This window comes from Brachyistius frenatus, unplaced genomic scaffold (genome assembly GCF_029030835.1).
Source record: "Brachyistius frenatus isolate BFR_SWC_R1_liver_20210118 unplaced genomic scaffold, ASM2903083v1 Contig_667, whole genome shotgun sequence".
NCBI lineage: Eukaryota > Metazoa > Chordata > Actinopteri > Embiotocidae > Brachyistius > Brachyistius frenatus.
In genome coordinates this window covers 969-20266 of record NW_027211266.1, presented here as the reverse complement: position 1 = coordinate 20266, position 19298 = coordinate 969, and the positions used below count along the sequence as shown (strand labels likewise).

Below are 19298 nucleotides of genomic sequence, written 5' to 3'. Positions count from 1 at the left end.
ACAAATACAGAACACTGAATATTTTATTAATAAATTCGATGGCTCTGATGATATACAGCATTCATCTAATGAGGCTTCGGGCCAAAGTTTTTTAATACAATTTACAGGCATACCAGCTGCAGAGTGGTCGAGTAAAAGGTCCCCATAAGACAACGGTTTCCTGATAATAATTTCGATACACAACATGTGCTTGTCAAGTAAAAAAAAAGATGTGCTTGTTAGATTAAAAAAAGAGTAAGAAAAGTCATAATTCACAAACACAACACAGTATTTATACTATTTACAGTGTACATATTTACATCTCAGCTTTTCAAACCATTCGGGAATACAATGCTCAAAGGGATTTTTAGTCCAAAAAACTCTGAATTGATAGATTGGAATGAGCATCTCCTAACCAACTCCAAGGCAGCAGAGGACAGGAAAAATCACAAGGGAGACAGTACAAGTTGTGTCTCTTTTGTTAGCAAGGCGCTGAGGCACAGTGCGAGCTGGTGGATTGGGAGCAGTCCTTGTCGTTGTGCTCTGTCAGTTTGAGAATGACAACTTTCCTCTGGAGCGTCCGTGCCTCCGGCAGAGTGGGCTCTTCAGCCGCCGGCTGCACTGAGCTCTCTGTAACCAAGTCCTGGCAGTCCTGTGGCAGCAGCATTGTGATGACGTTCGAGTATCCACCCTGCACCGCCAGGTGTAACGGGCTGAGGCCCTGCTCGTCCGACATGGTGCCGCCGTCTGGACAGTGGACGAGCAGCTCTTTCAGGACTTCACAGTGTCCGCTCTCTGCTGCCATGTGGCAGGGAGTGCGTAGGGCCTGGTTGGACCTGTACGGGTCTGCCCCCTCTTCTATCAGCATCTTGACTGTGGCCAGGTGGCCTCGCTGGGAGGCGAGGTGGAGAGGAGTTAGTCCCTGGGCATTCTGGGCGTGGATATCCGCCTGGTGTTTGGTTAAGAGGCGAGAGGTGCTGGTGTGACCCGTTTCTGCCGCCACGTGCAGCGGTGTGTTTGACCCAGCTGACATCATGTGGACGTCTGCTCCCAGCTCAATGAGGATCCGGGCCACTCGATACTGCCCCCTCTGGGATGCCAGATGCAGCGGTGTCCGGCCATCTGTGGTTTGGCCGTCCACGTCGGCGCCGGCCTGCTTGACCAGCAGCTTGACGATGCCCAGATGCCCCTGCCAGGCAGCAAAGTGGAGCGCCGTCCAGTTGTCCTTCCCCTTGATTTGAACATCAGCACCGCGGCTTAGCAGAACCCGGATGACGTTCTCCTGACCGTGCTGGCAGGCTACGTGAGCTGGTGTGCGTCCCTGGCCATCGATCTCATTGATGGCCGCCCCCCGGTCCAGGAGCAGCCGTGTGATGGCCTCATCTCCATTCTGGGCTGCCCAGTGCAGAGCTGTGTACTGGTCCTCGTCTTTGGCATTCACGTTGGTGCTACGCCGACCCAGCAGAAGTTCTGCCAGCAGCTTCAGGTGCTTTTCTGTGGCCAGGTGGAGGGGTGTGGAACCACGGTTGTTGGCAAGATTGGGATTGGCGTTGTTCAGGAGGAGGAACTTGACGGCCTCCTCATTGGCCAGGGTGATGGCGTGGTGGAGCAGGCTGCCTCCTCCATCGAGGAGAAGGTCAACATCCTGAGGCTGGAGGATCTTCATCAGCTTGGCAGTGTCTTTGGTCCTGATGGCCTCACACAGCTTCCGCTTCTGGACCTCAGCAGAATCTGGGCAGGAAGGAAGGAAATCTCAGTCTAAAAACTTACACTGTGGATTCATGCATTCATGATCATTAGGTCATTTTTAGGTTTATACTAATAATAGTTCCAGTTGCAGCTCTTACCGAATGTGTTTTCTTTCTCAAAAGACAGTGTGATGGAGTCTTGGGAGGAGAAGGCTGAATCTGCAGAGGAGATGCCAGACAGTCTCTTGCAGGTACTCTCCTTGCTGTGGCAGCTGTCCTCCTTCACTCTGTCGAAGCTCCTGGAGATCCCAGAATCCACCTGGCTCAGCAGCTCTGACAGACTGTAATCTTTTTCCGGCAACATGGCCGACTTCGGACGCACCGGCTTGTTGTCATTCTGTAAAGGAAAAAGCCAGGTAAGCATACGGAAGTTGGACGAGCTGTTCATTCCATTACCCAGGCGTGTAGCTCGCACTCGTCTAAAGCCACTCGCTGTACAATGGCTGCTGAATGTTGATATCGTGATAGTTTATCAAAATCACTTGAACACATGGAAGTTTAAAACAGCTCATCTCCCGTCCCTACAGAAGAGATATTATGGAGTAACATCTGTCCCTTCCTGTGACCCGGATGGTTGTTTTATAGTCACGTACACAACAGTAAACACCACGAAAATGACAAAGCAGCACACATGTGAAACAATCCCATCAGTCAGCATTCCTCTTTTGTGATGCAATGGAAGTTTAACACCAAACACACGACTTATAAAGTCATAATCATGTAGGGAGCACTTCAAAGATAAGCCTGTTACTGTCTGAGTAGTTATACATTGATGGAAAAAGCATAAAATCAGTCCGTTTTAAAGACAAGATGGGAGTGAAGAAAAGTGACATCATACATTATAAGATGTGGGCAATCAGTGTTGTTAGGAGAAACATTTTCATCGCTGTATTTACTTTTAAAATGAAAATTGCTCATGAGATCCACTGTGGTCAAAAAGTAAACAAAACATGGCCTCATCTTCCAGAGAGACAAAAACGTTTTTTTATCCGAAAGCAATAAATATCGGTGCCGCTGTGTCACACCTGATCACTAGTGAGTGCGTTTGAGGACGTAGGCTCTGGGTCTGATGTCGATAAGGTTGGCGTCTTGGGCTCCTCTTGAGGTTTAGAGCAGAGCTCCTCAGCTTCAGATGTGATTTCTGTAAAGACGGCAGGTGTGAGTCAGGTTTCACCGATCGCGGGGATCACATTAAAGAATAAAAAAGGGAAGAAGAGTCATGTAGTTTAAAGAACATGATCACGTTTGTGTCACATTCATTTTCTTGATGTCATCTGGATAGAAAAAGGTCGTTTGTAACAATAGTAGAGAAGCACAACTCACCCTGGAAGCTGGGTCTGGCCTCAGGTTTTGTGGCCCAGCAGAGCTGCATGAGGCTCAGCAAACCCGCGCAGGCCGGAGGTCGACAGCGCGGCACTGCTCCGAGGTCTGGACGCACCCCTTTCACCACCTTCACCATGATCTGCAGGATATTGTTCTCTCCTGAAGGGGAAGAATAGTGACATTTTTCAGTTTCATCACTAACAAATCATTTATTTTTTCATTCACAAAGCACATGGTCATTCATTCTCATAAGGCACATGGATCTGCTCCGATCAGGACAAATGGTTTGAAGACATATACAAATGGCTTCCTGTGTTTTCATAAGTCACATATTGCAACACACGGTGTGACAACTTGACATAAGGTGGTAATAGGCACCGGTACCTTTGCAGATAGTCAATTATGGGCAGCTTTATCACAAACTTCCTGTGTGCTCAGACAGCAGAGTCTGTGCAGTTGTTTCTCACGGGAGCAGCGGGTGAAAAGCTCTCAGAGTTCCTGGTCTGACCTCTTTCTATCTGACTGTGGGATCGGCCAAGTCAGTGATTCAGAACAAACAGGTAGAGGCTTTAATCACAGCTGCTTCGCCTCCTATTGTAGCCGTAATACCCTTGGCAGGTGGAGAAGGAAGACGGGAAGGATTGGTAACCGGGACACTTCTCACTTATTAATTATGTCTGGATCAACACAGGCGGTGCCAGTGCCAACCCGGCTGCCCTGTCTACACTCTGGTCCTCAAAAAGTAAACTGCTACACGATACGCCTGGGAAACAAAATACTGCCTGCACTGGAATCCACAGAGTAAACATGCTCACTACACACACACAAACACACACGTGCACACACACACGCGCGCAAACGAACAAACACACATACACACACAGAGGTTAAACTTGTGTGTTAACCTTTTGTTTACTGGAAAGGATGAAAGCTCACTTCTGCTGGCAAAATTTTCTAATTAGACAGGAGCGAGTGGAAAGTAAAAATCCTGAAATACCAAGTCACATGTTGGATTTAGGATTTCATCTCAGAACTCTAACTTGTGTAGTTATGGTTTAGAATATAAAGAAATATGTGTAAAACAAACCTCTCAATGATGTATTTTGTCAGTTAATCTAGCACTTAGATATCTGAAAAGCTATTGGAAGGATTGCCATTTAAGTTTGTACTTTCATAATCCCGCAGATGATGCTGACTTTATTGATCCTCTTGTGGCACCATTTGTGGTTTAGGTGAAATGTTTGGATGGATTGCTATGAAATTTGGGACACACATTCATTCCCTGCTAAGAATAACTTCTCATTATCATCAGGTCAGCGGTTTAATTTGTCCTGTACTCTGGTTTACAACCAAATACCTGCAAAGCTCATGACATCCCTGATTATCCTTAGCTGTACTTTTTTTGTGCCAATCAGTATTTTTATCTTTAGCACTCCAACCTTTTTCTTTTTCTTTCTAAAACATGCTGTTTTGCATGAATCACACAACAAGGCTCACCTTGGTAGGGTTTCTTCTGTGTGAGGATCCCCCAGATCACGATGGAGAAACTGGAACAGAGACAAAATGAAATTGAAAGGTGCGAGTTCAAGGAAAACAACAAACATTATAATTCTGCTAAGAAAGTGGCACCTGTGTTTAATTTAAAGCTCCCAGTAAAACTCTCAGATTGTTCAGTCAGTAAGTGAGTGAGTATATCGACTTCTTCCAACTGACACTTTATTGGCTCTATTTTAAGAAAATGAAATTCAGTTCTTCTCTCCCATGTTAGATATTGAATCACTCATTTGCTACAACATATCACACCTAATCCATCTTCTACATTGGATAAATCACAGTGTGAGTCAGAGCTTAACTGAACATACAAAAGGCAAAAAACACCTATGAAAAAACAAAACCCAACATTCACACACAAAGCTTAATGTGCCCAGAATCTCCCACCTGTATACGTCATGCTTGGTGTCCGACACTCGGTCCTTCTCTATGATGCTCTCGGGAGGCAGGTAGGCGATCGTCCCACAGAAGCCATCTCTGCTGATGTCATCAGCCCGTGACAGGCCGTTCCAGCGGGCCAGGCCAAAATCAGATATCTGAGACATAAAAGAGATCAGACCTTCAAACAGAGCAACCCCTCAGCCTTTCCCATCAAATACCGTGGCAGTGATGACTAACTTTGTCCGCTGCGTGTGACAGGCAGCTAAGCTCTTATTATGTGCACTCAGTGGTATGATGAGGGCAACTCAGCCTGTCTCAGCCTGTAGGAGAGGAGAGGCCCTTCACGTTTGTGTTGGAGTGCACACCCACACACACACACACACACACACACACACACACACACACACACACACACACACACACACACACACACACACACACACACACACACACACACACACACACACACACACACACACACACACACACACACACACACATTCACAGAAGGAGATTTAACAGGAGCTCAATGAATCCTGTCGGGACAAGCCCAGGTGAGGTGTTTACATCCAAGTATTAAACTTTGGAAACGACGGTTCCCTCCCCTTGCTCTGAGTACAGTTGAGCTGGTTACAGGTTGGACACAGTGAGAGACACCTGTCTTCCCAGAGTGTGTGCAGGGCTGTCATTTCAACACGGATGAAAGTTAACAGCCAACACCTCACGGCTGAAATTCCCCCCAAAAAAGCCACACATTTTAAAGACCTTTGAAGCAGAGGACCGTATTTCGACTTCATGTCAAATATTTCTTCCAGCAACAAACACATTAAATCATCACATTTCAATAAATATGCTTTATATTTTTCCAGTCATTATTCTTCTTTTTTTTTTAATTTTTTTTTTTTACATATTATTAAAGGAATGAGGATAGTGTTCAGTGGCAGCTGAGTTTGATCGTCCCTTTAAATGAAGAAGCCATGCTGTCACATGGTTAAAACTTTCTACCTTGACATGGTAGTGAGCATCCAGCAGGATGTTGGCCGGCTTCAGGTCCAAGTGGAGCAGCGGTGGGTTCATGCAGTGCAGGAAGTTCATCCCCACCGCGGTCTCGTGGATGATGCGGAAGCGGAGCTCCCAGGGCAGCGGCTCAGTGGCCAGCAGGGTCTCCAAGGAGCCCGTCTCCATGTACTCCATGACGAGGCCCTGAGGGTCCTCGCAGATCCCATACACCGGCAGAATGTATCGAAACTTGGCCGCCTCCATCTTCTTGGCCTCCTCGAGCAGCTCCAAACGCTCCCTGTGTTGAACAAAAAAAAAAAAAATCACTTTAAAGCTCCATTTCATTAGGTTACTGGCTTCAGTGAGCCAGGATCGTATGCTGGGGTGACAAAGCAACTTTAAAAGCTGAAATTACTTTTTAAGGTATTTGGGTCATCTTGTTTTTGACCAACACTTCCACATCTCTTGGCTCACAGACTTGCCCTCCCGTGAAACATTAACCTTATGAAGCTGAGGTCATGCTTTGCTCATTCAGCTGCAATATTTGGCATGTCTTTTGTCCTAACTCAAATTCCAGCACGTTACACTTCATCGTTATGGAACGCTTAGCTATGCCAAATGTCTTTCACCGTTCACCTTGGAGGCCATGAAGGTGTGATTTCTGCAGACATCTATAATTAATTTACCAGTGTTCATCCCGAGTGTGTGGATCATTCTCCTAACTTCCCCCAGGTTCTGTAGAGGCCTCGAGGACATTCCTGCTCAGCCTGGAACGCATCAAGAGAGCGCAGGAGGCTTGAACGTAGCTCTTGTTCTCTGTTGCTCAATCTTTTTCACGACACCTTTATCAGCCCGCTGGCCCTGCTGACATACCTCCAACACTAGTGTACAGGTCGTCCATGACCTCAGTGCACCTATCTCAAGCAAAGGTTTGTTATCAAACTGCAGCCTCTTAATGAGGACAGAAGAGCTCAAAATAAATCACTACTACTTCATAGGAATGTGCTTCAAAGACAGAATTAGGTGAGCTGGACTGGGAATTCAGTTTTTCTCACATTAATGAAATGAAATCAGATGCACATAAGAGCCTCAGAGGAGGAGTCTATTAAGTGCATGGTGTATCACATTACCTCAATAGTCAATAGGAGGACGCCTGGCTAGAATTTGTCCTTTATGGTGAGTTCAAGAAAAAGAAGCACAAGCCCCCCCCCCCATCTGCTAGAGAGGAATAATCAAACATGACACGGGCTAATGGGCAAGCACTTGTTTGCTAAATCCTTCATCTAATCCGAAGTGCTCCTCAGCAGCTCCTCAGAACCAAACAATGTCCCTGCTTCAACAGAGAGGCCCGGTAAGACCGGTTTTACAGCTTCTTACATTGTGTGTGCCACACAGCAGCCTCACGCAGACACACAATGGTGGCTTTGAGTCCCTGTTGCTGGATGCTATGTGACTGTTTATGTACTTTGCAGATGTTTGGAGGTGATAACAGGTTTGGTTCAGGTTCAGTGGATGATATAAAATGCACCACTAGTTTAGGGGAAGATTTCAGACCTCAACGTTCGTGTTTGAAATGTTTGGTAACGGTGACAAAATGAGAGATCATAATCTCACAATCCTGCTTCACCTGCTGTGACTGGGGCTTGATTCATTATGGAGAAGGGGCTTATTTGCCTATAAACTTAAAAAAATTAAAGGACCTGATGAGGTAAGATGTATAACTTGTTCGATGAAGCCAGCGTGTGCATGCGGAGGCGAGAAGAATGGAAACTTCCATTGACAGGTGGGTTGTGGTGCTGCTTGACGGGACAACCTTCTATAACGGCTTACAGGGAACTCGACACCAGCAGCACAACTCAGACACTCAGACACACACACACACACACACACACACACACACACACACACACACACACACACACACACACACACACACACACACACACAAACTTAAAGGACCAACTTGGCTTTCTTTTGTGAGATCCGTGCAGAGCAGAGGTAAGATTCATAGTTGTGACAGAGTTCTGGATGGTTGTGTAATCTCAAGTACTGCCTGAGGGGAAAAAAAACACTTTGCTGCCCTTATTGAAATGTACATTGATGTAAATTAGCCCCTCCCTGAGATCCCTACATGATAACATCACTGTTTATTGGTGACATCAGCTGTGAACCATTGATATTTGGGTCTCGGAATAAACAAACAGCAATAGCCTTGAGCAATGTGGACTTGCGCTTCCCCCTGGGGATGAATCAGCATGTCAATGCTCCCTGCCAACCTACTTAACAGTGTCGAAATATCTGAAGTGGCCTCTGTTTGCTACCGAGACACCTTTCCAGCCACACTGTGTGCCCAGACTGGAAGAGAGTGAGTCATACACAACCTGGTGTTCACGCTCCCATAATCTGAGCCTCTTGTTTGTCTGCTATTTGCCAATAAAGTGCTCATCAAATGTTAAGATGAGAATCAAGAACCTGTTGAAGACAGATTTGTGCATCTTAGAAAGTACAAAATACAGAAGTAAAGAAACATCTGAACTGTAGGAGAGGAACATCTGGAGGTACATTCTCTTATACTACTTTAATCCACACCAGCAAAGAGATAATATGGCCAAACAGCTGTAACTTACTTTTCATCCATATGAAGGCAGGGAGGGCACTTGATAGCCAGCCAAGTTTTCCACTGTACATGCCGGACTTTGTATACTTGTCCAAATCCACCTGAGCCTATTTTCTCCCAGCTACCAAACTCAGAGGAATCAAAGGTCCTTAACAGCCCCATATTCCAATGTGGAGAATCCGGGACGTCCATATCCATGTTGAGAAACCCAGCAGCAGGGTAACCTCCTTTTTTATTTGTCTCCAGGACACAATCTGGGGAAGTGAGCATACACACACACTCAGAGAACTGCCCGCTTGTGAGCTCTTCCTTGTTTTTCCCCTTGTGTAGCTCTGGTGTGGTCCCTCCCTCTCTTCAGGTGAAAAGAGGGGCTGGGCCTACTGTTGTGACATCACATCCTGGTTTTGAAACAGGAATGAGATGGAAGTATTCACTGAATGGAGTTTAACATTAATACTGAGCACAAAACAGGATTTTGGGATTCAGAGGGTGGTGGTAGTGTTTATAATAGAAGCAGGATTAGGAAATGGGTGTGATACACACACACACACACATATATATATATATATATATATATATATATATATATATATATATATATAGTTTTAGTTTTTCACAGTATTCAGTTAATCTAACTAATATAAGAAACTTTTTTTATTTTTTATTAAAAAAAATTTTTTTTACTTATCAACAAACAACCATGTAGTGGAGATTAAACCAGTTTTATCTCAGGCTGCCAACTTTTATTGGCTGATGTATATATTGTAGTACAAGTTCCTTGAATACATCTGACTGATGTCATATGAACTGATGCATGGCTGCAGTAATCTATAAAGTTGCCTCAAGAAAACAATTTGCTGTGAGTCCCTAAATGCCAGACATCAGACTGAAATTGCAAAGTGTGACTTTTACTGCGGGTCCTCTGCTCCACATGTGTTGGCACGTCTCTCCAGCTCAAATTATTTGTTCCGTATTGTTTCTTTCTGGCCATTAATTAGTGACAAACCTACTTCTCTGTTTACTCCTACTTATCCCCACTCCACCCTGCTCACCGGAATCACTGAGCAAACTGGAAGGACGAGGTGTAAGGACTAAATAAAAATATGTCATCAGGGAGGCTGTTGAGACAATAAACCGTCCTGACTGGTACTTTGTTGTTAATCTGATTGTTGAAGCCAGGCTTCATTTGCCGTCTGTCGTCGCTGCAGCAGTGATCAGCGTTTTGTCCCCTGAGGCTGCAGCTCTGCAGACACACAGCAGTTTCAACACGAGCAGCAGTTCAAGGGTGAAAATAACAGCCAGTGTGAATGAGGGCCCTTTGAGGTGAGTCTACCCCTCATTTAAAATGTAAATGTGCTCTCTTTGGCGGCACCACACCCGTTGATCATTAGAATGAAATAGTAGCTGTTATCTCTTCATCTGCTTCACCTCTCTGATTAAAAACAAGGACAGAAATCAGGACCTGTTTCCCGCAAGGTGATAAAAAAAAATGCCTTATTTTCTTCTCACATTAAAATGAGCATTATTGGTCTGAAATAATTTGATATGCAACAGGGAGGATGAGGTGCCAAACAAGGTCGGATGGCAAGGACAGCAGAAAGCTGATTATAAATAATCTTATAAAAGATTCAATATATCAATAATAGGATCTTAAAGACAAATTAACAACTGTGATCTTGAGTTTAGATACTTCATTGAAATTATACAAACATAAAAGTGCAAGAACAGCAAATATAAGAGAACATAAGAATAACAGTACATTGTAATGCTGTGGGGGTGTAGAAAATAAAAATAAAAATGTATACAAAAATCTTTAACTTAGTGCAAGCTGATGCAGTTTTAACTGCTTTTTGCTTTAGAGAATGTTGAATTGAGTGAATATACTGATTGAACTCTTTGTTATAAGCCGATAAAGCTCAGCTTCTTATCTGTAAATACACATTTACTGATATGGAATTTTGCCATTGTAATGATAATATTTGTCAAGTACACAAGTGTTTTTTTGTTCATTCAGGAGACCAAACAATACATTCCTTGACTTTTTAAAATGTCCTACCGGAAGTGTCAGCCAGTGACAGCATGTCAGTCGATGGCAGTTCAGGTATGTGTGGGCACATTGTTCAGTGTTTATGTAGCTCCACAGTGTGATTGTGTTCATACCAACATTCAATGCGTTTCCTCGAGGAGTTACATGAAACATCTGTGTGTGAATACAGATTATTGTAAGAATGCAGCCGCTGATGTTCAGTAAATGTAGCAGATGATGGCGTCTTTATGAATGTTCTGAGATGGGAGTAAGAAATTCTGGATATATCCTGTATCATCTATTAGATATTAAATCTTCATAATTTACCTACTATGTGCAAGATGTTGCTGGACTTCATCGCCATCTATTGGACATAGTTTCATATTAAATCATTTCTATATAAATGAGCACGAGTGCTCATTTCTAAAAACAAATATGAAGCCACAGCTAATTTCACATTCTAATGACATGTAACTCAGTCTGGTATGATACGGTACTTTATCGGTAGTTGTAGGTCAGTGCTGGGTTATGTCTCTGTTCCAACACTACCAGCTGTGTTTGAACATATCCAACAGGAAACAATTGTTCTAGATATGTAGAGTACGAAGGTCATGACTAAACTGTTTCGTGCTGCTTCTCGAGGTTTTTTAAGGATTAAGTGAAATATCCTGTTCCAGATTATCCATCATACTTTTGCTGACGTTTTGTTTTTTTGACAGCTCTTGTTGTGAGAAAATTTAAAGTCTGGTATTGATAGAATAAAAAATACTACTGTATTCATGTATCTCTGCACAACATCTGCGCTGTAGCCGACCTGCATTTGATCTTTTGGTACTGTAACAGAAGGCTACAGATACTGTACCTCCGAAAATGTATTCTGGTCTCATTGTGAGTATTATTTAACATTTGTAAAGTCTCTGTTGTTGGCGGAGATGTAAGGGAGATGAACTCACTCTGACTTATTAAAATGTGTCAAACAAAGACTGTTCAGGCTGTTGTTAGTGTGTCTGAGAGGCTATTCATACTGTAAGTGACAAGAATCAATATCAAACTAATACAGTTAATCGATACATAAAGGTAAATGGGATGGATGCAGCTAAAGGGAACCCAAAGTCACCCACTGACTAAAAAAAGAAAAATCCCCAATACAGAGTTTTTAAGGTATTTACAACTAAAACGTTTACTAAGTGAGAGGATAAAATCATGAATGAAATAAAGATGGGGAAAAATGATTGTTGTGTGTTTCTTTGACTTTTTTTTTTTTTTAAAGACCTTAATATGGCTGAAGATGAAGACACATAGTGACATTACAAGTTACATTAACGTAATAAAGAAATAACCAAAGCCCCTCCTCACCATATACTCACTACTCTCGCAAAACACACTCATTGTGTCAAAGTTCAACCTGCCTCAGGAGCTGCTGGTCCAGTTCTGCACTGCTCATCCATCACTGGTTTGGATCCAATAAACAGGACAGGAGCAGATTCAATGGACAGCAAAGTCTGCAGAAAAAACACCATTAGTGACAACTTCAGGAAACAGGTGGAGTGGATGACTGCAGAGACGTCACACCCTGGACATGACCTGCTCCAACACGTCCTCTGTGGGAAGTCTTAAACAGCAACGTCACCAGAACTCGCAGATACAAGACCAGACTCTTCCATCTTGCTATCACCCTGATGAACAGTTAAACATGTTACTGTCAAATATATATCCAAACTGCGTGAAGTGTACACAGACATGCTTAACGACTGACTGTATGTATATAAAGTAACTTATTTCATTACCCATTTATTTCTGCTCTTCCGTCATACTTCCATCTCTGCACCTCCGCCTGTATAGTCGGCAGAACTATTGATTCACGTCTATCTGTTCTGTATGTATGTATCTGATTATCTAATAGTGTATTTATGTATCCCAGATCAGCTTTGTTGTCCTCATTTCATGCTGTGCTGTGTCTCAAAACATTGAGAGAAACGAGGGCTTGGGTCAAACTCCACGTCTTCATGTGTTTGAACGTACTTGGCCGATAGAAATTCAATTCAAATAACACATTTACGAAAGCTCATTTTAAATGTATGCAAACATTTCCAGTAAAGATGCTGAAGATCTCCCCACGAGATAATTCCCAGTATGATCGCTGCAACATGTTTATAGGCAGTGTGACAAAACAAGTTGTTTTTATAAAAGATTCACCTGGGATATAGAATCTGTTTTTTTAAGGATCTGTACTCGTTCTTATTTTACAAACTAGGTCTTGTGTTCTCCATGTTGTTGCTGGTTTTTGTCATTTATTGTTACTTGTATTTTTTTCCTTTTCTTACATTTTTACATGTACAGTACATCCAGAAAGTATTCACAGCGCTTCACTTTTTCCACATTTTGTTATGTTACAGTCTTATTCCAAAATGGATTAAATTCATTTTTTCCCCTCAAAATTCTGCACACAATACCCCATAATGACAAAGTGAAGGTTTGACAAAGGTTTGTTTAAAATCTTTGCAAATCTATTAAAAATAAAGAACGAAAATAAGAATACTTTCCGGATGCACTGTATACGTACCAACTGGAATAAAGGTTTCTATTATATCAAATTCATAAGTAAAATTAAATGACACAGACACTCACATTGTTTGCTCACTGTGTGTGTAGGGGCCCGTCAGCTTCTGACTGAGTAGAGGACAAGGGGAATCGCTGGTCTGAGATCTGAAGAGATCCAGAGCTGTTGCTTCATGATTCAAACGGCATTTGTAACAGGATTTAGAAAACCATTCTGCTGAAATGTTTCCCCCATATTGGCAGTTATCACTGCATCCCACCCTCATTAAAAAAAACAACACCATAATAAAGAGGTATGTTTTTTTTACAAAATAGTACAAAAAAAGATTCCAGTATTTTTCCAGACAGGTCAACAACAATAATTACAGTTTACAGCTTTAAAAAATAGCATTTCATCAGTGAGCCGCTTTTAGGAATATGCCAACCACACTATATTACATAACCTGGTGGAAGTGTTTTCACTTGTCACAAAGTTTGGTTGGTACATTTTCAGACTTTGTGTTTTGAGCAGCAGGTTTATCATGCACATTTTTAAAGGCTGGTAAGGCATTTGAATATTCAACATGTTGCTTTGGTTTCAAACGTAATCTTCAAGAGGAGAGTCAGTGATTTTGGCGAAATGTACCATTTCTCTTATTTCTCAATTAGTAGAGTCATTATTAACTTTGTTTTGGCAGTATAAAAACAGAAAAAAAAAACATCATTACAATTTAATTTGCTTCCACGGGGCTGGAGAGGCATCTGGGTGACAATGAGCAAAGCTTTGTACAGTTTGATAAAAATCTACTCCACTACATAACAATGTGTGAGTGAGGCGACCTGCACCTCTGAGTCTGCTCAGTAGCTGAACATTTGCTGTGCGGAGCCGCTCTGCTGCTGCTGCTGCTGGGTGGGTGGCTGGTTGTGGCCAGGCTGGCCTGCCTCCGGGCCCTGGCTCTGGACCTCCTGACTCTCCACCTGACCCCCCTCCACCACTGGCGTGACCTGGGTGCCTTCAGCTGCCGGTACGGGCCTCCAGGCCAGAGTCGGAGCCTCCAGCTGGTGGCTCATGGGGTTGACCAGAGTAGTGAGGTTGATGAAGTGGGCGACAGACTGGGGCGCCGCGCCTCCACCGGGACCCACCGTCTCCGGGACGAGTTCGGCGGGTCGGTTGTGGAGCATGGCGGAGCCGCTGACGGTGTCGAAGGTGACGGTCAGGATGGAGTTGTCCAGCGTGAGCGGCCGGTCGCTGGCTGTCAGGTGGCCCACGGCTACGGGCTGCAGGCTGGTGAACTGGGCGGGGGCGTGGCTAGTGATGGGCGTGACGGTGATGTTGGTCAGTCCCACTGAGCTGTTGGGGGAGGAGGCTGATGGAGCGCTGGGGTCTGTCAGGACCACCACCTGGAACAACAGCAGGTAGGTCACTTAGCACAACTCAAAAAGGAAATATATTCATACTTATAATATAATTACTTTGGAATCTCTTCCAATTTTTTCACAGGGTTACATATTCAGTCCCATCTGGGCAGCATAAGTCTCCTTTGTCTTTATGATTTTAACCCTCGTGTTGTCCTCGGGTCAAAATGACCCACAGCTGTGTTCAACCAAGTTCTATTTTATTTCTATATTTTTATATTTTTTGGGATCATTGGTGATCATTCTTTAAAGAAACCCTCACAGCCTCCTTGTCACCAATGATCCCAAAAAATATGAAAATAAAATAGAACTTGGTTGAACAAAGCTGCGGGTCATTTTGATCCAAGGACAACACGAGGGTTAATCCGACTAGATGAACTACTAAATTAAACGTAATAACTACTGTCAGTTATGACTGTATGAAATGTAAGACCACTTTTAAAATATAATAATAGTCTGACAGAAAGTAAATGATTTATTACTATTCCAATGATTTTAATAGGATTCATTCATCTTTTCTTTCTGCAGTTTTCCTGTATTTATTATGTTTGCTTTGTTCAGACGGTGTAAAGGTGCTGTGTAGTTTGTTAACATCATTTATTGTTGTGTCCTCAGTTTAATACATCTGATGAAGTCATAACTGCTGAGTAATGTAATAGTGAGGTGACATTACTTCATGGGTTATACTTCATTTTTACCCATTTAGTTGGACATGTTATTGTATAATTGATAACAATATCCATAACTGATCAAATGACCAGTTCATATCAACAAAACAAAGAAAAGAAAACTGAAAGCTGGAAACACAGATGCAGAGCAGAGATGACATCACTACATCTGTGGGTTTCTCTTTATTCTGTTTCCATCAGCGATGTGAAGTCAGCTACTCTCTGGCCGTGTTTCCTTTTTTAATCAGGTCACCCGCCTCTTTATCAAGCCTTCATTTATTATTGTGTTCTTTAAAAAAAAGAGATTGCACATGTTATTTAAACAACGAAGTGGTATTTTCGTGACGATCTCCAGATGTACCTGTTGGATGCTCTGCACAGCAGAGCTCGTCTCGGTCTCGTCGCCGACGATGACGGTGTTGAATTCTGTCATGGGTTCGTGCCTCGGCTCGGTGAAATCGACGTACTCGTCGGACTCTGAGAGCTCCGGCTCAGCTGGAACTCTCTGCTTCTTCCTGGAGTGTCGGGACGGTCGGCTGGGCCTCTCCTGAGACAGGCCGTCTTTCTCCAGGGTCAGAGTGGGCTGAGGAGAGACGTGAAACATTTCACCAGAGGAGAGACACAGTGATGGTGTCAACGTTAAATCCAGGTCCTCATTTTATCATACAACAGCACGGACATGTCAGAAAGGATGCATGTGATGACAGATGCAAAGGGAGTTGTAGTCACATTATAATGATTCACAACTCGTACTGCGAATGAACCGGAAGTCTGTTTTTTTCTGCCCAAACAGCTCAGTATTCAGGGTGCAATAAAATGATACCAGAAGAGTCTGAGACACTGATGTACAGTAATGTCTGGTATCAAATAAGCAAACTAATCTGAAAGCTGTTTGCCACATTAAACCCAAACTGGATTTCTGATTTATAGCATGAGCGAGTCTGTTGCCGTCTTGCAAACCAGGACGTTTCCAGAGAGATCCCCCGAGCTCCTCCAAACACTGCTTCAATGTCAATGTGCACCGCATCATCCAGAACTTTAGTCTGACCTGCACAATGCTGATAGACGAGTCATTGATTGTCGAATTTTCCTGGAGATCGTCAAACTCATCGATTCTCACGGACACCACCTGCAGGCAGAAAGGAGAACAATGACACTTCAATGAATCTGCATGTTAAAGTCCAGTACCAGCAGCGGGCCTGTTCAGACTCACCTCGGGGTGTTTGCGTCGCAGGTGTCGGTTCATGGAGGCCCGTGTGGACACTTTGGTGCCGCAGAGGTGACACGACTGGGCCTCCACCTTCTCGTGGGTCAGGTGGACGTGCTTCTGCAGCATGTACTCCGTCAGGTACTTCTTATCGCATGTCGCGCATGTCCACGTCTTACCCACTGCAGACACACAGACACACACACACACACACACACACACACACACACACACACACACACACACACACACACACTGGGTCACACAGTTGTAAATACTTTGCACACTACTGGTTACCATGGAGCCCAAAAATGAAGGTGATCCCACTTGACACAACGTAAAACCGAACACATCACTTAGACTGTTAAATCATTTGAATGGACTGCAAGAGTGAAACAGAAAGTTGAATATGTGTCGCTTTCAAGGAAGAGGAGATTAGATGAGATCATTGGTGTCAGTTTGTCTGTACCAAGCAGCTAAAGACGATACCCCAGCTCAAGTTGACAACTTCTAGTAATACTGATTTTGTTAAATAACTCATTCTGGTCTCAGTCTCTTAATTTGGGACCTCCAAGGATGCTCGCTGACCAAATGCTCTAACTTCAGGAGTCAAACGAACAGATACGGTCACTCCCTGAAGTGTCCAAGCTCTATGATTCTCTGTGTTAAAGCATTTAGCTCAACATACAGACTAGAAACGGAAAGGAAGAACCCAGCTGTTTTTACCCTCGAGTGTAAAACTGAACGATTCCAGGCCAAAAAAATAGTCTGACATATAAAACCTTAGCTTGTGATTTTTGGTGAATTTTGTTTATCTTTGGACAAAACAGACCCAGCTGTTTCTACCTGTTAGCAGCTTTTATGCTGAGCTAAAATAAGAAAGCTTCAGCGGTATCAATTTAATCTATTGCCAAGTTTATTTTCGACACTTTAGGTTTTGTAATTTCTTGGTCTGAGAACCTGTTTAAAAACATAATAACAATTAAAACCACACCAGCTGATGTTTGGCATGTTATGTAACTAACTCTAATCAGAGATATAATTTCATATTATTTTTTAATATATGTTTAATATCATGACACAGCGGATTTAAATCCAAAACGTATTGTCATTGAAATACCTGGCGACGAATAATCAGCATAACAAGCTAACTTTGTTTCATTAGGTTTGTTGGCTAAAATGCCGGACAGTAGCTACAGCTCAATTTAGGGATTTACCAAATACTATCATTTATTGATGCTGATATTTGTGACCCGTCTGAGGACTTTTTACCATCTTGACATGGAAGGAATTTATTTGTTTGGACAAAAGACAGGAATAGAAGAGAAGTAATTTAGCTTTGTGTGTTGAAGTGATTTTTTTTTTTTCATTGCTTTTAAAGTAAACATTTCCTGGAACTTTTCATTATTTAATGGATTTTCTTTTGTTGCATGAATCACTCTTTACTCTACTTTTCATGCTCTGAACACACACAGGAAAATAAAACGCCACACGTCCGTCCCCTGTGTTTGTTACAGACAGCATAACAACCTGAGCAGTGTGTGCGAGCCGGGTTTTATGATGGCGTTGACACACGACACACTTGCCTGTGTGGATGAGCTTGTGTGTCTCCAGAGTCGTCCTCTCGCTGAACGTCTTTCCACACAGCTCACACATGAAGTCTTTTATACCTGCAGGCACAGCGACACCAGAGCAAACACACGGGGTCATAAACGCTGATGTAATGCACCCTCTGTGAAGTTTACACTGTCAGAGTCACTCGGGGTGAAAATACACGTGCGGTAAGACCACGAATAGGGAACGAAGCTGTGACACACACACACACACACACACACACACACACACACACACACACACACACACACACACACACACACACACACACACACACACACACACACACACACACACACACACACACACACACACACACACACACACACCAGCGGACTCACCTGTGTGTCTCTTGTAGTGCTTCAACATGTTGACCTTTTGAGCGAACTTGCGGTTGCACTCTTTACACTCGTACTCTTTGATGCCTTTGTGAAGCTTCATGTGGTGCCTCAGAGCGTGTTTGGTCTTCATGCCTGCAGAGGAAAAAATCCTTTAGACGACGTAACAATGAACCCAACACCTCCCATTAAACGTCCGCCGCTCCTTTCACACACAGAAAAGTAAAAGAGGGAGCCCGACCTTTCCCGCACTCTGCACACAGGTAGTCTCTGTTGTCGTCGTGGACCCTGAGGTGCTCCTTCAGCATGTCCTTCCTCGCAAATGATTTGCCACACTTATCACAGCCGTGGCTCTTCACCCCTGGAGGATTATACAAACACACAAGATACTCAATTAACATCATAGACGAGATAGATAGACGAGATAGATAGATAGATAGATAGATAGATAGATAGATAGATAGATAGATAGATAGATAGATAGATAGATAGATAGATAGATAGATAGATAGATAGATAGATAGATAGATAGATAGATAGATAGATAGATAGATAGATAGATAGATAGATAGATAGATAGATAGAGACTTTATTAATCCCACAGTGGGGAAATTTAGTCATCACAGTAGCATAGAAACAGTTAGGAAAAAAAAAAAGATGCACATAATAAGAAAAAAATTACAAATACGTATACAATAAAAAGAGATGGATAAAAAAATTAAAAAAAAATTGTACATACAAACTATATACACAAAAAATAAATAATTACAACTTGGGATAAAAAAAAAAAAAAGTGTCAAATGCTATTCAATACAAAGGTGTGACATATTTTCTTTATATAAATGTTCACAAAATGTTTCATTTGGAATAAGACACATTGTTCCAGATTAAAA

The 19298-nt window shown here is 42.9% G+C and overlaps 2 protein-coding genes across 2 annotated transcripts; both read right to left on the bottom strand.

Annotated features, from left to right (window-relative positions):
• Positions 1-222: 222 nt before the first annotated feature.
• Positions 223-8881, bottom strand: ripk4 (receptor-interacting serine-threonine kinase 4). Its single transcript, XM_069688671.1, has 8 exons — positions 8609-8881; positions 5988-6279; positions 4989-5137; positions 4548-4597; positions 3051-3209; positions 2753-2868; positions 1827-2064; positions 223-1710 (listed from the first exon to the last, which is right to left on the bottom strand). Exons 1-8 carry the CDS (start codon positions 8866-8868, stop codon positions 461-463), a joined length of 2514 nt encoding a protein of 837 aa, XP_069544772.1. The 5' UTR covers positions 8869-8881; the 3' UTR covers positions 223-460.
• A 4387-nt stretch (positions 8882-13268) lies between these two features.
• Positions 13269-18766, bottom strand: LOC138615036 (PR domain zinc finger protein 15-like; the record flags this gene model as incomplete). Its single annotated transcript, XM_069688670.1, has 7 exons — positions 13269-14563; positions 15608-15829; positions 16295-16375; positions 16460-16635; positions 18040-18123; positions 18409-18540; positions 18647-18766. Coding segments are annotated over 7 exons (1358 nt in total), but the record flags the coding sequence as incomplete, so codon positions are not given.
• Between the last annotated feature and the right edge of the window lie 532 nt (positions 18767-19298).

Coding starts and splice junctions, on each gene's coding strand:
- ripk4 (XM_069688671.1), bottom strand. CDS start 8,868: ATGCTCACTTCCCCAGATTGTGTCCTGGAGACAAATAAAAAAGGAGGT. Junction 2,869..3,050: donor GGCCAGACCCAGCTTCCAGG/GTGAGTTGTGCT, acceptor CCGTCTTTACAG/AAATCACATCTGAAGCTGAG. Junction 2,065..2,752: donor ACGCACTCACTAGTGATCAG/GTGTGACACAGC, acceptor TTTCCTTTACAG/AATGACAACAAGCCGGTGCG.